At 45.7% G+C, this 18,689-nt stretch overlaps 6 protein-coding genes across 6 annotated transcripts; 3 read left to right on the top strand and 3 right to left on the bottom strand.

The window, feature by feature from the left end:
• Positions 1–793: 793 nt before the first annotated feature.
• N7511_011296 (dynamin family protein) lies at positions 794–3,051 on the bottom strand (the record flags this gene model as incomplete). Its single annotated transcript, XM_057133673.1, is given in 5 exon segments — positions 794–1,178; positions 1,231–2,009; positions 2,067–2,456; positions 2,474–2,662; positions 2,719–3,051. Coding segments are annotated over 5 exon segments (2,076 nt in total), but the record flags the coding sequence as incomplete, so codon positions are not given.
• Positions 3,052–5,727: 2,676 nt separating this feature from the next.
• On the top strand, positions 5,728–6,666 carry N7511_011295 (uncharacterized protein; the record flags this gene model as incomplete). The annotated part of the gene is made up of 1 exon (XM_057133672.1): positions 5,728–6,666. The coding sequence occupies one exon, from the start codon at positions 5,728–5,730 to the stop codon at positions 6,664–6,666; it is 939 nt and encodes a 312-aa protein (XP_056978629.1).
• Positions 6,667–7,310: 644 nt separating this feature from the next.
• Positions 7,311–7,601, bottom strand: N7511_011294 (uncharacterized protein; the record flags this gene model as incomplete). The annotated part of the gene is made up of 1 exon (XM_057133671.1): positions 7,311–7,601. One exon carries the CDS (start codon positions 7,599–7,601, stop codon positions 7,311–7,313), a length of 291 nt encoding a protein of 96 aa, XP_056978628.1.
• Positions 7,602–8,558: 957 nt separating this feature from the next.
• Positions 8,559–9,479, top strand: N7511_011293 (uncharacterized protein; the record flags this gene model as incomplete). The annotated part of the gene is made up of 1 exon (XM_057133670.1): positions 8,559–9,479. One exon carries the CDS (start codon positions 8,559–8,561, stop codon positions 9,477–9,479), a length of 921 nt encoding a protein of 306 aa, XP_056978627.1.
• Positions 9,480–10,293: 814 nt separating this feature from the next.
• N7511_011292 (uncharacterized protein) lies at positions 10,294–12,025 on the bottom strand (the record flags this gene model as incomplete). Its single annotated transcript, XM_057133669.1, has 4 exons — positions 10,294–10,989; positions 11,015–11,383; positions 11,432–11,913; positions 11,992–12,025. The coding sequence occupies 4 exons, from the start codon at positions 12,023–12,025 to the stop codon at positions 10,294–10,296; spliced, it is 1,581 nt and encodes a 526-aa protein (XP_056978626.1).
• A 3,905-nt stretch (positions 12,026–15,930) lies between these two features.
• Positions 15,931–17,289, top strand: N7511_011291 (nucleic acid/nucleotide deaminase domain-containing protein; the record flags this gene model as incomplete). Its single annotated transcript, XM_057133668.1, has 1 exon — positions 15,931–17,289. One exon carries the CDS (start codon positions 15,931–15,933, stop codon positions 17,287–17,289), a length of 1,359 nt encoding a protein of 452 aa, XP_056978625.1.
• Positions 17,290–18,689: the final 1,400 nt, after the last annotated feature.

Genomic DNA, 18,689 nt, shown 5'->3' with positions numbered 1-18,689 from the left:
CCCGTCAGCTCTTTTGAAAGAAAGCGAAACTCGAAAGGAATCGAATACCTAAAAATCTCTTACACTTTAACAGTGACGCCTACGTCAGCTTTATTACTGTTCGACTTGGAGTTTAATGGAATCTCTTATGGAAGTGTGTCGTCTCGATATTGAGCTTCAAATGTCGTGACCGTATCTGTGAATATGGCACTGGCTGCATGTGTGAAGTGAAGTTCTACATGGCAAAATATACACCAGGAGTGACTTTATTCTTACAGAAGATATCTGATGTTGAACTGCTTTGCCAGCTTGTCAATCAGATACAAGAGGCAAAGGAAGGGAAGGATAAATGGGATATATTATTGACTAAGATTGTATTATGGTGAAAATGGACATATCAATCTATTGCATGCGTTTAGCTATTATGTGAACTCCTATCTAGTGAGTTTTTCCTAGCAGCCTTAGAATCGTGAGGGAAAGCTTTGAACCATCGCACGAGTTAAGCGCCCGAGCATATAAGAGATGCTCCTAGGCTCAGAACCACAATGCTATGAGGTATCAAAAGTTTCCATTATTATTGTTAAAATACCCTCCTTACTGGAAGGTACGATTCTTGTAAAGACCACGGAAATATACAGTCCCACATTTGTATGTTATATATTTAGCCTTCCGGTATTTTACGTTGTTCAATTGAAGCACTGATTTGATTAAGATAATTGAAAACTGCATATCAACAGCAAAACCACATGAAAAAGCTTTTCGGTCACACCTCATTTGACATGCTTGAAAAATAAATTGAAGCCTCAAACAACGCTCATAACAAAATATCTCTTGCATTAGAGAGATCGGCTATTTCTTTATGTAGCTGGTCACGTTTCCTTTTCAATGTGAAATCTTCTCCTGCAATCGAATCAAGCTGTTCTCTGTCCAGACTGCTGACCAGAGAGGGCGATAACAGACCCAACGGGGTAATTGGCCCTTGCGTTAGATAATATCCTGTTGCCTGCATGCAAACATTGTCAACAAATCTCTTGCGCGCAATTTTGTAGTACGATTCCAGGATATCCTGAAGGTCTTGGACAGCATGCTCGGCATTACCCATATTCCGGTGATGATTCAGATCATTGACACGCACTACCTTCCCCTCTGGACTGTCGAATGCTTTCTTTGCTTGTATCGAGTTTGCGCGTTTCTGGCGACTGTGGCTTGTAAGCTCATCATGAAAACTGCCAGTATGCTGCGAGCAAATACCATTTTTCCAGGTTATCATTGAGGTAATGATTTAGCGTCATTGGTGTTATTGATCTTTCAACAAAAAGCAAAAAATCAACTTTCTCAATCGCACTTTGGTATCTCTCGAGCAGCTTGTCCATCAAAAAAGAAAGCAAATTTTCAGATACCTTTCTGTCAGTACAAACTTGTCTCAGTCCGTTGGCGATGTAGGCATGAACAATGGTGATGATATCACCGATGTATCCATTCGCCAATGATATCCATTTCAATGACTGCTTCTTCATTAAGCTCGACAGAAGAACGTGATTGAATGTTCCAATTTCAAAGCCTCTCGATTGGCGGTATTCATCGCCTATCCAGGAGCAAATATCATGACTTAAGGGAGGGGATACATCGGATGACTCCGGCAGAATCTCCTGGATTTCCGAAATGTTCTTTACTTTTCTTGAGGACAAGAGCTGTCTCTCTGACATTGGATGTTTAACAGCAATGTCGCTAGCGTTGGCTTGTAGGGGCAACGCACTGTTGAAGTCGATCAAATGGCCCCACCGGGATAGATCTTCTGAGAAACTTTCGTTTCTTGTAACAACCACAGTAGCTAGTCGAAGAGCGTTGCTATTTTCAAAGGCATCATTCGAGCTGTAGCTTGCTCCCAGTGCTTGCATGGTAAGATTCTGGAACGAGGAAACAATTCCAAGCAAGTATTGCACTTGCTGCTCCATTGTGTTCCGCTCCGGTCCAAGAGACCGAAGGCCAACTTGGCGGGCCTTGAGGTTCTTACTAACTTCGAATCTTACCTGAATATTATCGTTAGCTCAATTAAGGCTCTCGTCTAAGGGGCAATGGCAACTTACCGATGAAAAGGCCTGGCGCACATTGGCTGTCACAATCACCCGAATACGATTCTTCAGTGCATCGATTCCAAAACAGTCACGGCTAACAACGCTCCAAGGGTGCCTTGTGCGGTGATCTTCTTCAGCTGCATCTCGATGTACGCCTCCACGTAATTCGCTCTGTCCAAGGTTTCGGACAATCACCCATCCGAGCCTGACTTGCATATCTTTGCCCCTAATGAGATCAATGACCTTTTCCTCTGCACCCTTGTCGACCAAGTCTGGCTTGGTCAGAACTCCAAGTGTTCTCTCACCCTCAGAATCAAGCTCGTGGGCCATCTCAACAATCTCTTGAGTCGCTATATCAACGTTTGCTGGCACCACTGTCAAAATGATACAGAGCGAGGATTTCTCATGTATGCCTGTACCATGTTGCGCACCATTGTTTTGTCCTCGCTCGTGGATTTTCCGGGTATTACGTTGCGAAAGATTCCGGGAACATCAATCACACTAATGTGATCTTCTTCCGGACCGCAAATCTCCACCCGCAATACGTGTTTAGAGAACGTAGGCAATCCATCATCCTTTGAACGAGAGACTCCCATAAGGGTATGAACCTATGAATGGATGTCAATGTCGCCTCTCAATAGATAGATGTCAGCTTTCCACGTACCTCCGTCATCATTACAGAAAATGATTCGGGATCAAGAGATTGTAGGTTTTGGCCTTTCCAATCCTTCAATTTCGATGCATATGCATCCTCGGCATCGGAGTCCGGAATAATGGAAGCCGTGATTCTTCTTTCACTATCTTTGGACCGGCGAAATATAATCTGAGTTGCGAATCTTGTACACAGGCCGCTGTCGCGCGGAAATGCCAGTCGAGTAAGCCCCTCCAGGACAGAGCTTTTGCCACTTGACTGGTCCCCCACAACAACTAGTTGGGGTAGGTCGATGTAATTTCCAATATTACAAGGCGAAAAGTTTGTCGATCTTCTCAAGTAACACTGGGTCGGCTAGGCCTTGATCTCCACCGGAAGAATAAATAGCCATATTGTGTTATCAGCGGTGAAAAACTTCCCTGATCCCAAAATCTATTGGGACGAATCTGGGGTCGTAAGTGAACGATATAACAATTGATTGCTATGATGTGATCATCCTTATATACCCTGTATACATGATTATTGTATCACGTCATAAAAAGGTATAGTACGACAAAAGCTGATCATGCTCGCTATGCCAGGTAATACGAACGAGTCTTGAGTATATACTGTGTGAAATGTCGATCGATAAAGTTTTGTGTTAAAGTTGCAACCAGACAAACCCCTAAACCCAATCCGTTTTCAACTTTAGAAATTACATATTATTGTCATTGACATCATTCAATCCATCGCTTGGTTATCATGGCAAGGCATTGGGTATCGAGCTATTCTGACTTTTGATGCATGTAACTCTGAAATTCTAGGGACTGTCGTAGGAACTTAGCGAATGAAAATCTTTGGCTTGTGATGTATCCGGGTCTGGCTCTCCTCGATGGATAAGCCTATACCAAGGGGTAATTGCAGCTCGATAAACTGCAAATCAGTCAGCATTAAGTTGCAGAGGCTTAAACATCTTTAGAAAAAGATCTTCTATTGTCAAATGACATGAGCACTCGATTGTAATCCTTTCTATCCTCGTTCAAGGACAGTGCGTGCTCCTGCCATAAATGCTACGTTGCTTGACTCGGCACTTGTTCTCTTCATCATCGTTATAGTTTGAGCAAACATCACTTTTCCGAATATGAGTCACGGCTGCAGGAGCAAACTTAATTCACATTTCACCACATGATAGAATCGAACACATCATTGTGAGATTGAGCAAGGTGTCCCCACATGGCGTTGTCGGAATCGTAGCTCCGGTGATCGTTGAAGGTCCGCGAACCACACTCAAAGCAATACCACATATGTCCATGCGAATCAGTGTCCCCAGGACGACCGGGCCGCCTGATAAAGCCTACATGACAACCTCGAATGTGCTCAATCACCTCATGACGGTCTCGGAAGTCTCTTCCATGCTCCGTGCATGTGAAAATAGGCATGATTGTTGGCACGATCAACGCTGCTTATGGTGAGGGGTTTTGGATGGTCACAACGTACCTTTATAAGCTCGGTTGGCTTGTTCACGTTATCGATATATTGGAAGATCCAAAGATCTAAAGATGCGAGAGTGTAGCAAGCAACAGCTTTTGATGCGACAAAAGATCGGCGCTTTTAGTGTGTTAATTTTAGGAGGTTGTCCTTCACCTTCAAGAAGATATTGAGATCATCATTGCATCATGACTCTCACTAATATTTATCCTTAGGTGCTTCACAGAAGCTCTGATACGGAACTTTAATTGCTATTCGTCTAAGATTAGATTGTGCAAGATAACGGCAACGCAGGAAAGCACAGGAGCTGAAGACTAGTTTACCACGCATCCAGAAAGTGTGGGCTTCCAACACTGGAATGCCCTTGCCAAACATTACGTTGAGCCATCGAGTGCACCCAAGTCTCTACAAATGGCAAACAAGCTTTGACCACGCAAGCTCGCAGATTCCCGGGAAGGAGCTACCCGTACGGAGTACTCGAACTCGACTCACCACAACCACAGCCATATAGACCTGAAATTTGTACTGTACCTATGCTTTAATACCCTGGCATTCAGAATCAGGTAATTTGTGTTTTTTTAAATGGAGTATCCAAGGAGTTGTGATCGGTTGAATCTGATCATTATCCATGCTGAAGCGCTTATCTAAGTATACACTAAACCCTTCTGAATATTCGTGGTCAAAACTAAACCTCTTACAGAACATTAGCGTGCCTATCAGCGATATTATGATAGCTTCGCTTTCTATACTGCCGAGATCTCTCTACGCGCCCTATCTGTATCACCCTTCAAAAAAGAGACCTTTTCTGTCACGGACTATAGTACTGAGCATTCCTGCACCTACTTATCATGGCACCATCAGATTTTCCAACGCGAAGAATAGGACGACCACGAACGTATACATCTGCTAGGGACAAACAAGTATCGAATGTCACGTAACGGCGAAACCACCGTCAGTCTACCCGCGCTGTGCATCGAGCCCAGCGATTCGATCAGTACTATTCTACCGCAGTGCCTTTATCTACTGATATCAATGAGCCTCTGTCGACCTATTTTTCTCCCGGAGAAGTCTCGATCGCCACTGAAGTTGAGCAACTTCTGGCAACTTCTGCCACCACTTAGCCTTGACCCTGGACCACAGGAACTATTAGTACTTGATATCCCGCTGGTGGATAACGAGGTGTCGTTAGATCCCACGAGTAATATAGCCTACGATCCTACTTCAGCGATATCGCCAGACAATGTAAAAGAAGGGACAGACGAGGCCGATCCTACTGTTGCGGCGACTGAAAGTGTAGTCCAAGTGACCAACCCATTTGTAGTGTTAGCTCCTAAGCAATCAGAAGACGTTAGAACCAACACAGCTAGTGATATCTATAAACTGGCCCAGTTTCTCACTGACCAACACCAACAGCACTATGGCTGCTGCCACCAATGCCATACACAACAGGAGAGTAAGCATCAAATGTGGCATACGGAGCATCTTGGCCCAGGAAAGTAAATGGACCAGATTCAGGCAGATGGGGGATATCCAGACGTTCTAAGCGTGGCGGCCATGACTAAACGTGAGAACAACCTAGCAGAACAGACCAATGTAGACCGAAAACGGGAGATCTATACTGGGATCAATTCAGCCACGCCTGACGCAGGTCCAGTGCACCTCTGCCTTGCTGCCGACCATGAGCCGGAACGCCCGACCGCGGTAACTTTTGCTATCGATAGTATCGTGGGATTTGCGCACAGCCTAGCAGTGGCTAAACTTGGAGTGCGGTGGAACTCGACTCAGACGCCCGTCTCTGATCTTCGTTCGGGTCTACACCTTGATCCTCTTCCGATCCAATACATTGGAGCCAATGGTCGCGCTCATCACGTCCGACGGCCGGTGCATATGATACCACATTATACATTTGGGCGGCTAGTCGGATTTGAGGATATCTCTCTTTACTTCCTATTCCCGCGGCTATACCGGGAGGAGCAGCAATCCAGTCGCCTCCGTGATGATGACTTTCGGGTTTGGATAGACCAGATACTCCTCCCTACAATCTATCGCCATCACGATGGCTCGCTTGTCCAGCATTATCCTGCTAGCTTTGACCACAGTCGGCTGAATGCTACGGCCCGGGGGCTTGAGATGCGCTCACAGCGAGTGAATCCAGTCGCTCGGCAGCAGCTTCTATTCTATTTCCTCCAGCCAAATGCACTCGCGCTTATGTGGGCAAGTATTCTCGAGACCATCGAGAGCGCTGAGCTTCAGCAATTCTCAGGCGTGACTATCCTCGTCCAAGGCAAAAACTTGAAGACATTGACCAAAGCCAACACGTGGGACGGTATGATGCAGGAGTTTGCCCAGCATTGGGGCAGCACGATCGACGAGTCTCTTCTCTCCGACCAATTCTACATCGACATTGGGAAAGAGACGTGTCCTACTGGGCCCTCACGGGTTGGTGGTGTGGATCCAATTGCTCTCGGTGTGGAAGAGGTAGAGAAACCATGATCCCGTAAAAACAGTGTGACGGAAGGAGAACAATAATGCCCGTTAGGAGCGCAGTGCCAGATCCACTGTACTCCCTTGAATCAAACGAGCGCGCAAGCGTCTGTCGGCAGCTGAGTACTGAGACAAGGGGAGAGTTGGGGGTCAGGAGAAGTGGAGCAAGGGTCCAGCGAAGGCGGTGAGGACCAGGAACGTTCGTTTTCATACTGGCAATCTGCCAGTGGCAAGCGGTTGAACATTTGCAGTCTGCGTTCCTTTGTCTTATATTAATTCTGCATTCGATATGGCTAAGAAGAGGCTCGAATCATGAGCCCCCCTAAGTCAACCAGTGGGCTGGTAACCACCTTTCAGCTGTTGGCGGGCCCGATAGCACTCCCGCGTAGCAGCATATATTTAGAGCGAGCTACATCGGGAAAATGAATTCATCGTCATCGTCATCATCATCATCAATATCGACTCAACTCAGGGTGCTTCAAAGGGGTGACGGGCCCGCCGCAGAGTTCGTTGAGGCTCGATACCCAGGAGTGGTAATCGAAGTCTGCTATTCACAGAAGAGTCACCGAATTCATCGCCTCGCCGATGATTATATTTTAAGCAGCGATGGTAGCATTAATACAGTGGTGTGTCTTGATGTCAACTAAAAGGGATCAAAAAAGGCGACTTTCTCCATTTGGCGTCCAACATATGAAATGAAGGATGAACTTCGCAGTATATCCGTTGATGAAGGCGGGTGTGAGGTTGAACCTCAATCCGATCCGAAGAGCGCTGAGGGCGCTTGGGCTCAGGATGAGTTGCTCAAACGTACCGCAGGGATCTTTCTGGTCGAGAATGGCTGCGATGAGCCGCTTGAAGCTACTGAGATCCTGGACCTTCTGCGTTCCATGAAGGACAGCTCCAAAATATCTGGCCAGCCGGTCCGATCTCATACTTTGAGTCATTGTGAGAAAGGTATAAGATGTATGATACTCAGTGTTTGATGGTTGCAAGAAATGAAAGGAACTCCTACTATAAATCAACTCGAAGAGCGGGCAGGGGGAAAAAGCCTTGGGATCGAGCAGAACGGCAGCTGTGGATATTCTCCTCACTCAATTCTGACAACAAAAGAACTGCAACAAGTGAGAAGTCCAAATGCAGGCATCACTATTGCTGTCCAATTGTTGTTTCGTTGGGTCAGCCGGTTCGAAGTGCATGCATGGGTAGCTGCGCCCGTAAGCACTCACGGGCATAAGTCTAGGTGAACAGTGTGACCAGCCAATCCGGGAAAGAAAGAGATGACGTGTTCAAACGACTCGTACCATTTCTCAGTAAAGTAAGTGTTTGCCAGAAACGCTTGCAAAACTCCCAAAAGTGGCTCAGGTTGTATTTATTCCCACCATTTGCTTCTATTTCAACCACCACCACATCGCCCCAGATCTTTCGTGTTTTGCACGATTTGTGCCTCCATCCATTTTTCATCCATTATCATCCAGATACACATAATGAACCAACGGGGGCGTCCGTATGGGAGAGGTGGGGAGAGAAGGAGAGCTCATGGGGGAACTCGAAGGCGTACTGTACTCGCAACTTTACCTCCACCGCTGGGTGAAATTGTTGCAACAGTTCAACCCGAGGACCTTGATGATTCAGCGAGTCAAGGGGATAATAGGGCCCACATTACGAACAGCCAGTATCTGACATCCTACAATTGGATCACTGGGGCAAATCATCATATCGTCGTTCCAGGTGAGGAAACCTACTGAACAGAAAAGTTTTCATGGTCACTAATCAACAAGTTTCTGCAAGGTGAACCGCCGGCTTGGACACCTCTTCCTGAGCCTACTCAGTTGCGAGAGGATTCCGGCCAATATTATCGTGACGGTAACGCTGCACGATATCCCATCTACCCACTCGAGCCGATGATCCAAGCATTATTGACGGAAAGAACAGAATTCTGCCTGAGAAATGTTGATATAATTGGCTGCGGGAGTACATTTGGCAGTCTATTACGGTTTGCGCGTGGCAGAGCCCAGTCTTTCAGGTTGCTTGTCGAAGTAGTCGGCAACACAGTCTTCTTCATCAGAAGGGAAAACTCGCCCACTGAAACCATCCCAGATGTCCGGGGATACGGACATACATTTCCCAAGGCATACATTACGTGGAGTGCCCTCGTCCAAGGGTCCGTGTCCCATCAGCGGTTGGTCAATTACGATTTTGCTGGCATAAATTGCTTAGTGCGCTTTGAGGTCGACGGTTTCCTACCCGACTTGATCCCCGAAGACTCAAAGGTCCAGCAATATCACACTTCTGAGACTGGAGATATTGAAGTAAATGATATTTTGTCATCTATTGAAGAAGTAACGATTTCAGGCGTGCGTTTAACCACTAAAGATACCGAATTAACGACACTCAAGGTCTCTAAGGGAGGTCACCATGTCCCACAACGGGCGGTATTTGACCTAAAAACGCGTTCTGTCAAGAAGATGGACGTTCAAACGGTTGAAGAAGAGCTGCCTCGGCTATTGGTCCGGCAAATCCCCAATTTTGTTCTCGCGTATCACACGTTCGGCAAGTTCAAAGACGTTCGGATTCAGGACATGCGTGAAGAATTGAAGCTCTGGGAAGAATCTCAACAGCCAGCTTTGGCCAGATTTGCCAGCTTGCTACACATGATAGTATCCTTTGCTCGTAGTGTGGATAATGGCAGGTTTGAAATCGAGCACGAGGAGGGCGAGAAGTGCCTCAATTTCCGAGAGCCAGGTGGAAATGTCAACAGTGTTTTGCCAACGAGCCTAGCAAGCAGATGGGATTCGGATAACACGTCCGAGGTAAACTCTTGACCAGTGGGATGAAGTGCATATCATTCCAATAAGCGACCATCTTCATTCAATTATTGGGGTCTCGAAACGCAGAACCAAAGCCAAAACAGATGTCCCAAACTCAAGTAAATCAATCCCTTGTAGATATCGTTACAATGTGTCCTAGCAACAACCATTTCAATGTAGAACATGGTATCCTTCACTGGAGAATGCACAATGATCAGATGACTATCAGGCTTCTGACATCCATTCGCTCTCACTTTTCCCACTTTTCACAATACTACTCTCTGGGGTCGCAGAGGGAATATGGTCGAAGAGCTCTAGCATCGGGCTCGTGTAAAGACAAGATCCATATAGTAAGCTGGAGGGCAGACAATAACCACCCTGTTCGCACGGGCAAATAGATAGTGCATTTTTTGAGTGAATTTCGGCAGAGTGTCTACTGTCCCAGCTGCCCCAGTTGGCGCTAATTTACAGGCGGAAAAAATCCCCCACAGTGAAGTAGTGGGCAGGACAAGTTGTTTCCTCAAGAGCCGAGTGAGCTTGGAGAGAACAGTCCCGGTGTCAGGTCTCGGAAATACTACGGTCAAACACGGTGCCGGGCATTGGGTTTGCGGAGCGATCTGCGTCAGCGCCGGCGGTAGCATAGAAACGAGTGTTGTGACACCTGCCGACCACGAGAGTGGCCATGCGCGGGAGGCCAAGATTCTTGGCCCTAGCCGATTAATTAGTTGTACAAGCTGGTATCGGAAGAGGAAGCTGTTTCTCAATAAAAAAATTATATTGGATTCCCGAGACACCTGGCCCACCATCTGAATGGTAATTTTCTACCTACTTAAGAGGAAATAACGCTTTTCCCACCATCCTCTGTAAGCCTGTCCCTAATTTTGATTGTCATATAGCCCGAACCGAGCCTGATTACGTCAAGCGATCTGTCTCGCTTAGCTGCAACACTGATCACCGCACTAGGTGAGAAGAGCAAGGCCTCACCCACTTGAAGATGTACAATTCGATGGAAGATGGAATGCTTTGTGGGAATCCCAAGCGGCTCCTGATCATGATGTGCTTGGTTCTCCTTTGTTGACTGCAAACTCAAGGCTGCCGCAGCCACATGAGCTTGCAGTGCGTGTGCCCATGCCGGCGATGAGAATCGATGAACAATGGCGACGGAGCACAGACTGAGTAGGTCACTGGAAATCGTTGGCTCTTGCGTCGAGACCAAAATTCGGGCACCGAGGTGACGTTGTAATCGAACCGTTGAGAGCAGAGTATCTGTGAACCCTTGCGCCTCGACAGAATCCTTCATGTACTGAAAGCCAGTTAATGTCAACATAACTACGATCTCAGTTGTAAGTCGCACCTTATGAGCCTCATCAAGTGCTACAATCCTACCAATCTTGGTTTCCTGTTCCATAAAAATCCCAAAACAGACGTTGAAGAGGCTGCATGCCGTGTCGGGTGAGATGCACGGACAGGAAAGGTCAACGATCGTCAATTGTGAGGCCTGATTTATAGTGAGACTTTGAGATGACTGGAATAATGCTGAAGGAAATTACCTTTGGGGTCCAGCTGGAGCCTGCGTTCTTCTTCGCGGACTTCCCTTTCATCTGGTAACTTGCGCCTGCTTGTTGGGGTGCCATGAAGCTCTCCAGTGTATCTAGCCTTTGTTTCAAAGGCTCAAGCTGACCCGGCAGAAGTCCTGAAGAAAGAATTCGGCTCTTGAAATCTTGATAGTTAAACTGAGACCCTGCGCTTTGCTGTAATAGCCTCATTTCTCGCAAGATTCGCTGTACCGTATGCAAGTATAATGGAACTGCACCATTATCTCGATCGACTGCCATAAGATCCAGCATACGTTTAGTGTTTAAGTCGGACTGATCTATCTGTAAAGGCTCTACCTTGATGTTGAATCTTGAGTAGGTTCCCTATGGCATCATGAGCAATGTAAAAGGTAGGCGATGGGGACACTTTACCTGTATGGTCCGGAGATTGGTCGGAGCACAGAGGACTCTGACCTTGATGTTTGGATTAGACGCCAGGAAAGCAGCTTCGCAGGGTGAGCCACCATTATCACAGATAAATGTGTCATAATGAAAAACAACCGCTGTGAGTGGATTTAAAAGCCTCCCAGCTCTGGAGGAGATCAAACATCCTTCAAGAAGACAGGAAAGTGTGTGACTCTTTCCAGAACCCTGAGATCCGCAGATAAACACACTAGATGGAGATGAGACATTGAAAAACAACCGGGGATCGTCTTTCAGTTCTTGGATCTCTGTGCCAACCTGATAAGGTGTCTCAATTTCCTTCACACCCCCCAGAAGCCCATATTGCAATGGAGCCAGTGCAGGTTGATTGAGCACTACGCTTGTCAACATGGGAGCGAGGAGAGCTTCTTCGCATTCATCATTTGATTTGTCAAATTTCAGCAAACTTAAATGATATGTCAAGTCCTGATCTTGAAGTCATTAGAATTTTCTCAGATGTTTTTCAATGAGCTGTGGGAGCAAGAAAGTTTGCTTCCTCAGAGACATACCAAGTCGGTTCTCGTGACACATAGATGAGGACATTTTGAAGTTATGCTCTCAAGGAATATTTTCTCAGTATAGTTTCTATGGCTTGCTTTTATAGCGAGTCACTAATTCTAACAGCTGTGGTCTTCTAGTTTGTAATTGCGGTGAGTACAATACAGCGCTTTGTTGGAAGGCCTGTAATCACAGGTTAAAATCTTGACATGACGAAATTAAAATGTTTTTTTTAGCTTCACTCGACTAGATCAATAGAGAGCTAGTCTGTATTAAGTCTGCCGGCCAGAAGCAAGAAATTTTGCTTTATACCAAATGGTTACTAAGTAATTTTCACTGCTTGACTTCAAAAGTATCGCACAATTGCCTAGCTGCATGGATGGCCTCCCGCATGAGTGGCCTCCTGCATGAATTGCGATTCAACTAGTACTTATGGCTACCTCAATCCCGCAGGTAATGTTCCTTGATACAGACGATTTCTGTTTAGTCCTGATTCAGCAATAGCTTTCACCACTACGTACAGTGCTGGTCATAGCGGTACTATTGACAACATTGTCAGCGCGCAGAAGTTTTTAGCTCATCATCGCCGATCCAGTCATACATTAGCATCTCTCATGATGGTCATGGTTTAGAGGAAAGATATCTTCTTGAGAGAAGCTTATCACAGCCATAGCAAACTCAAAGATGATTGGCCATACATAAAGTTCATTTTCCGCCCCCCGAAAGGCCTGCCAGACGCCCACAGATAGCCCCGAGATTGCCCGACCCTACCATACGTCCCCATCGTTTCAGGAGAGTTTGACTTATTAGTGTCGATTATAATGATAAAGCACCCTCCGGAGGTTGCTCTATTCTTTTTCTCTATGCTTATGCAGATCTATAACCCGTATGCGGCAGGCCTAATACCAAAAGAAAATACACATTTCGCTATTCCAAAAGATATTTGTAGGAAAATACCGATGGCTCAGGCTGAAATATTATTCAGATATGCCTGGAAAAAAAGTGGCGGTATCCTAAATATCCGGCATTGCGTTATGATGCGGTCAATTCCGCTTATGTCGGTGCTTCTAAGCTGCTACTAGTATCATATGAAGCCTTATATTTCAATAATGCATGGTTAGCATCACTAGAACTTCTGGTTGAAGAGGGAAGAGAAGTCATATTTCGTTCAGTCCTCCTTGTCTCTTCTCTTTCTATTATAAGAACTAGAACATTCAACCCTAAATTGGGTGAAGCGTTAGTGAGGTCTGCCATTTCTAAGCCGGTGAAGCTCATGTACGCTCACTAGAAAAGGTATTAAAAGTTCAACTGAATCAGGACGGTGAGCTAAATACTAGCAGGCTTACAATGCAGGAGATCCGCGATGCGGAAGGCCCACGATGCGGGAGGCCCACGATGCAGGAAGCAGATGATGCAGGAGACCCACGATGCTGGAGGCCCACGATGCGGGAGGCCCACGATGCAGGAAGCACATGATGCAGGAGGCCTATTATGCAGGAGGCCTATTATGTAACGTCGCACTTTGTTACCTGGGTCAGTGGACCCGCTTTGGACCCGGTTTCAGCCAACCACAGGCCTAGAATGGCGTTTCCTGCCCAGGTAACGGCTCTGGAATAGAGTTAGATTCAGATTCCACAGATATACCAAAATAAGTCGAAAAGCTTTTGCCGTCAAAGAAGGTGCACATTGCCGTCACCACTCTCTCAACAAAAGCCTCTCTCACAACCCTCTGCGATGAGCCCGTGAATTTTTCAATGCGAACGATACTCCGCCCACCATAGCACGCTTTGTTGCTTCTATCATCATTGGCAATGAGTTTCTGAGATATGAAGAGCACGGTTTTGGCTTCTGCCTCCGATGCCTTGGCGTTTTATGCACGGTTCAGACATTTTTGTATGTTTTCTAAAACACTCTTGTCAGCTCGAGCCGGAGCCTGACTTTCATGCTCACAAGCAGTTTTGATGATGATTGCCTTCTGGTTCTTAGGCGACATTCTGGGTCTAGATGTTAAATGGAAAGACATGCAAAATCGACTGACTCGTCGTTGTGCAGAGGAGATGCAAAGCTATCTTTCTGGCTCCTTAACACCGTAGTTTATATGAACCTCTCAATACACCACTCTCCCTCAATTTACTACATTCACTTGGTAGACCACTAGCTTCTTTGTTGTTCCCATGCCTTAAACTGATCATCGAAGTTTCATTTGGCCTCATCATTGTTGTTGTCTGCTCTAAGAGATATGAAGAGACTCCCTCAACTGATCTATCAAGGTGTAGTTAGTTAATCATGATTCATAAATTTGCCTTTTGAATAGCCCTTGAAAGTATTAGTTAAAAAGTTGCATAGAGGAGCACGAAATTACGAAGTAAACTTTCATTCGCCACATTACCGGTCTACCCTCACAATTTGATTTATATGGTAGTCTTGAGATCTTCAAAGTATCTGGCGCCTAGAAGGACTAAAATCTTTCAACTGTTTTTCAATTCGAACGTTGGACAAGGGGATTGCTCGGCTCAAGGGACTGGGCATATACTTGAGTCCAAGACGAACCGAGATGTAGCACTCTATAGAGGCCGATTCTCGGCGTGGTTCTCATTGGGTAGCAAGTGATCCAAGAAAGCAGTATCTATCAAGTCAAAGTTATCGTTTGCCTATTTAAAGACATATGATGTTGCGTCGGAAGAAAGTTTGGTTCCTCCTGCATCGAAGCTCATTGGAAGATAAGTTGTTTCAGATTGGTCAAATCAAAGTGTAGACCGGATCGGTCCAAATATCGAGGGCAAAACGTAAATTGCACTCCTCGTCATCTTCATTATGGTTAGGAAGTGTGGCTTCCATATTTATTGATTGAAGTGCGGATGAAGGCTGAAGAGTCAAGGAACGGTAAAATTATCCAATTAATAAGGAAAGAACGGTGGTCTGCTTGGCTAGATCATGCCCGCATGCATCATTCTCAAGACCTAGTAGAAGACGAAAGAAGAATTTCCGGCAATCGCTTGGAGGTCGATATCAATATGCGCTTACAATTTGTATAGGCACGTGTAAATGTATAGGCACGTGAAAACGTTCATCATCATTCATCGCCACTTGATAATATAAATCGAATACGAACTGAAATGTCTAGAACCTAAGCGGTTGGGTTGTTCCACATATTCACTCTTTCACCACTGATGCTGTGGGTCTTTTCTTAGTCTCGACCATTGGGACAAGTTTGCGCTGGGGCAAAATGTTGATTGATCATCTGTATTTTCCAATGCATGGCGCCTTTTACGAGCTGAAAACTGCACAGCGCAATCCTCTGCCTAATGAGATGCGAAGAATTTGTAGAAAGAAGGTCTGACTGGCTCAACAATTTATTATTGGTATTGGAGTTTGGCTGAAGCTCAGTGCAGTAAAAAGCCACCTCCTTCGGGGAATACACATGCTGGGACCTCCCACTATGCAGGTTGCGCCCGGAGGTAAACTGTTTACATTACTTTATTATCTTGGTAAATCCATACTCACTGCTATAATGAAAGCTTACACGGTCCGGGCCAAAACCCCGTTACTTCCATAAATCCCAGAGGCGCGGTCGGAATCAAAAACTTACCGATGATATTTTCTACCACAAGTTTATTCAAAGCCATTTATGCGCCTCGCAGTTTGTTTCTGCATGTCCCATTGTGTGGAGCATTTCATAGACGACTAGCTAGACCCGCCGACGCTGACGGCCTCCCGCATTGGAAGCATCAGCATTGCCTTGCAGTGGGTTTATCTCCACTTGTACTTTGTTGATTGTCGGCGCATTTCTCCGTAAAGTCCCATTCGTGCCATGTGCCTCGTCCGGATCTCAGATTATTACTACAGTAAACCCTCGTTCTATTGGACTTCAGCCAGATTTTGATATTCAACAGCTTTCAATAATCTTCTGTGTGCCTCAATCTGTACGAACTATGTCGCTCACGCTCAATATGCCATTGTCTGATTGTGAAGTTCTGAACACCGGCTACAGTCACCAGCTCCCTATCAAGTCCTGCAGCCCTAGGTCCCGAGGACTGAATCCTTATCAAAAGCTACTCAGACGATTTTACGAGCCATTGTTCCTCTTGGAGACCCTAGGTCAAGCACGTGGAGAACACAACACTGCCGTTCCTATGATGGATCCGCGGATAGCACATCGGCGGAAGTTCTTGCAGAACCTCTCATATATTTGTGACTTTGAAAAGGGCGGCAATTCATGCACTGCACTCGGGGTTGAAGAAAGAGACACATACTACAAATTTTGGGTCGCTTCAAATTCAGTCAATCGGAAGGTGGTTGAGTTTCTAGAGTCGGCTCTGAGCACTTTGAAAATCGCTGGCTCGCATGGCCCAACAGAGTCGGAGCGCGATAAGATAGATTTCGTGGACTTCTGCATACGGTTTGCATCCAGTCGCGTGAAGAAAGAGACTCAAAGTCTATTTCGGGCAGTCAAAGCATGCTATTCCAAACAGAATCAGTGGAATACAGACCCATGTTGGTACCTTCTCCTTGAATGCAAGTATAAAAAGTTACTAATGGAGATTATAGCATTAGACATATGGCTTGACTCAATCTTGGCTCATAAAGACAGCTTTAGCCTATGCAAATTTGCCTACGAAAACCGTCATTCCAAATTTGTGGATATTTTGACATTTAGTGCCCAGAATGAGGAGAAAAAAATAGGCCCACAAGGGAGGATGACATCTTTTGCCATAGCAAAACATTACTTGGGACGCTTAGCGGCCCATATTCGAGCACCTCAACAGCTTTTTGAGGATGCTGAGACTTTGGACTATATGCTTGAGTCGTGCAAAGTTGATTACATTGAACCAATTCCTTCTGTACCACAGCCAATATTTGACTCGCAAACCACGCTGGAGGGAATTCTTTACCGAATGCTCAAGCAGAATGACCCGGAACGGCTGGAAATTGAAAGAAAACTTATCTACATGAATATGGGAAACGGCATCCTTGAAAAGCTCAACGAACAGTACCAGCGCTGCGTGCCACAGGTTCATGCTGAGGTGCAGGTTCTCGAGCACTTTCACAAGAAGAAATTGCACTTTGTGGATGCTGACCGTTACATTGCTTGCAGTAAACCTTCTTGTGTTTGCTGTGAAATGTATTTTAAGTACCACCCAGCTCGCATGGACGCGCCTGAGTGCCATCGCAAGGTGTGGATCAAATGGAGTCCACCTTTAGTGAAGGTTTTCACAAAGAATCTTCCGGACTTTAAGCAGCAGCGACAAATCATAAATAAGATGACTGAAGACATACGAAGTGATGTTATCGCACAAGTTTTGGAATAATCGTCACCAAGTCGCTGGCATCCAGATTCTCGAACAGGAATTACTGAGAGCCGGCTCTCAAGTTCGAACCAAGCCCCATTTCCAGAAAACGAAGACTTGAGCATCAGGGCTTTGGGGCGACAGGTAGTAAAAAGTGCTGCAAAACTAGCTATTGAGAATTTAGGTCAGCCTGATAGTATCGAGAATCTAGAGAAAGATTCCGATTCGGATGATGGGGGAGTTCCGATTCATGTTTAAAAATGCATGTTGTTGTATTTCTTCTAGAAGGCAAAAAAAAAATAAAGCTCTATCAGAGCATGACGTAGTAAATTACCGCTAAATGCTGATTGATTACCTATGATATCGACTTGCTTATGTTTTATATGTAATTAATGGTCCGTTACGGTCTCATCGCCCCCTCGTAATTTTGAACGGGCCGGGTATTTACGATTAAGTCCCGTCATATCGTAAGATAACGATGACAACGATAGTTGGCCATTATCTCTCATTATCTTCATTGTCGTTGCGGATTTCCGCAAACTATCCGCACTAGCACATAATCCGCTAGATATCCTTTTCCGGAGCATCAGATGATACATGAAGCTGACAAAACACTATTTTATGTCGGAATCTTTACACGTTTAGTCATAACAGTACTCAATGCTATTTCTTCACTTCTTCTAGGAAACAATAAGAAACTGTATTTTGTTCGTAAATAAATTTCTTCTGCATAGAAACATGGTCTAAGTATAGCAAGCGAGTTATAGTCGCCTGTAATTTTATAATTTCAACCAAGGGTGCTGGCTTGGCAAGGATATGTATTTGATGTCGGAGGAATGGGATTGGCGAACGGTCTCGAGTGGGGAATGATATGTATCAGGAAATGCAAGAAACTGGGGTCATCAATCTGGAGAGAGAGTCGAAGGTGAACTTGATCTTTGGCCAGATGAATAAGCCCACGGTACGCGGGCCAGAGTCATTCTGGCGGGACTTACAGTGGCAGAGTACTTCCGAGAAGACGGTCAAGACGATCAGTGTATCGAAGCCTGAAGTCTATATTACTCGCTAACAGATGACAGTGGTTCTATTCACCGACATATTCCGCCTCACACAGACAGGATCAGAAGTATCTGCTCTGCGCAGTTGATTACCAATCGACCGTGGCAGTTGACAGGGTGCCTTCAGGAATGTATCACCAGTACACCGAAAGAATCCATTACCTCAGTTTAGGCGGTTTATGTGCCCGCTGATGATCTTATGTATCCCACGCCGACGAGCTGTCCGAGGAGGATAAGATCAAAGTCGAGCGCGCTCGGAAGATTGCGACAGTCAGCCTTTTGCCGTCGCAGAGCTTATCACTGGGATCAAAGGCAAATTAATACCATCGGAGGAGACTTTCGAGCTCCGCCAATGCTATCCTA

This window comes from Penicillium nucicola (genome assembly GCF_028828085.1).
Source record: "Penicillium nucicola strain IBT 29836 chromosome Unknown utg000013l, whole genome shotgun sequence".
NCBI classification, from domain to species: Eukaryota; Fungi; Ascomycota; class Eurotiomycetes; order Eurotiales; family Aspergillaceae; genus Penicillium; species Penicillium nucicola.
Note: the sequence above shows the minus strand (reverse complement) of the source record. Positions and strands in the feature narration are given on the sequence as shown.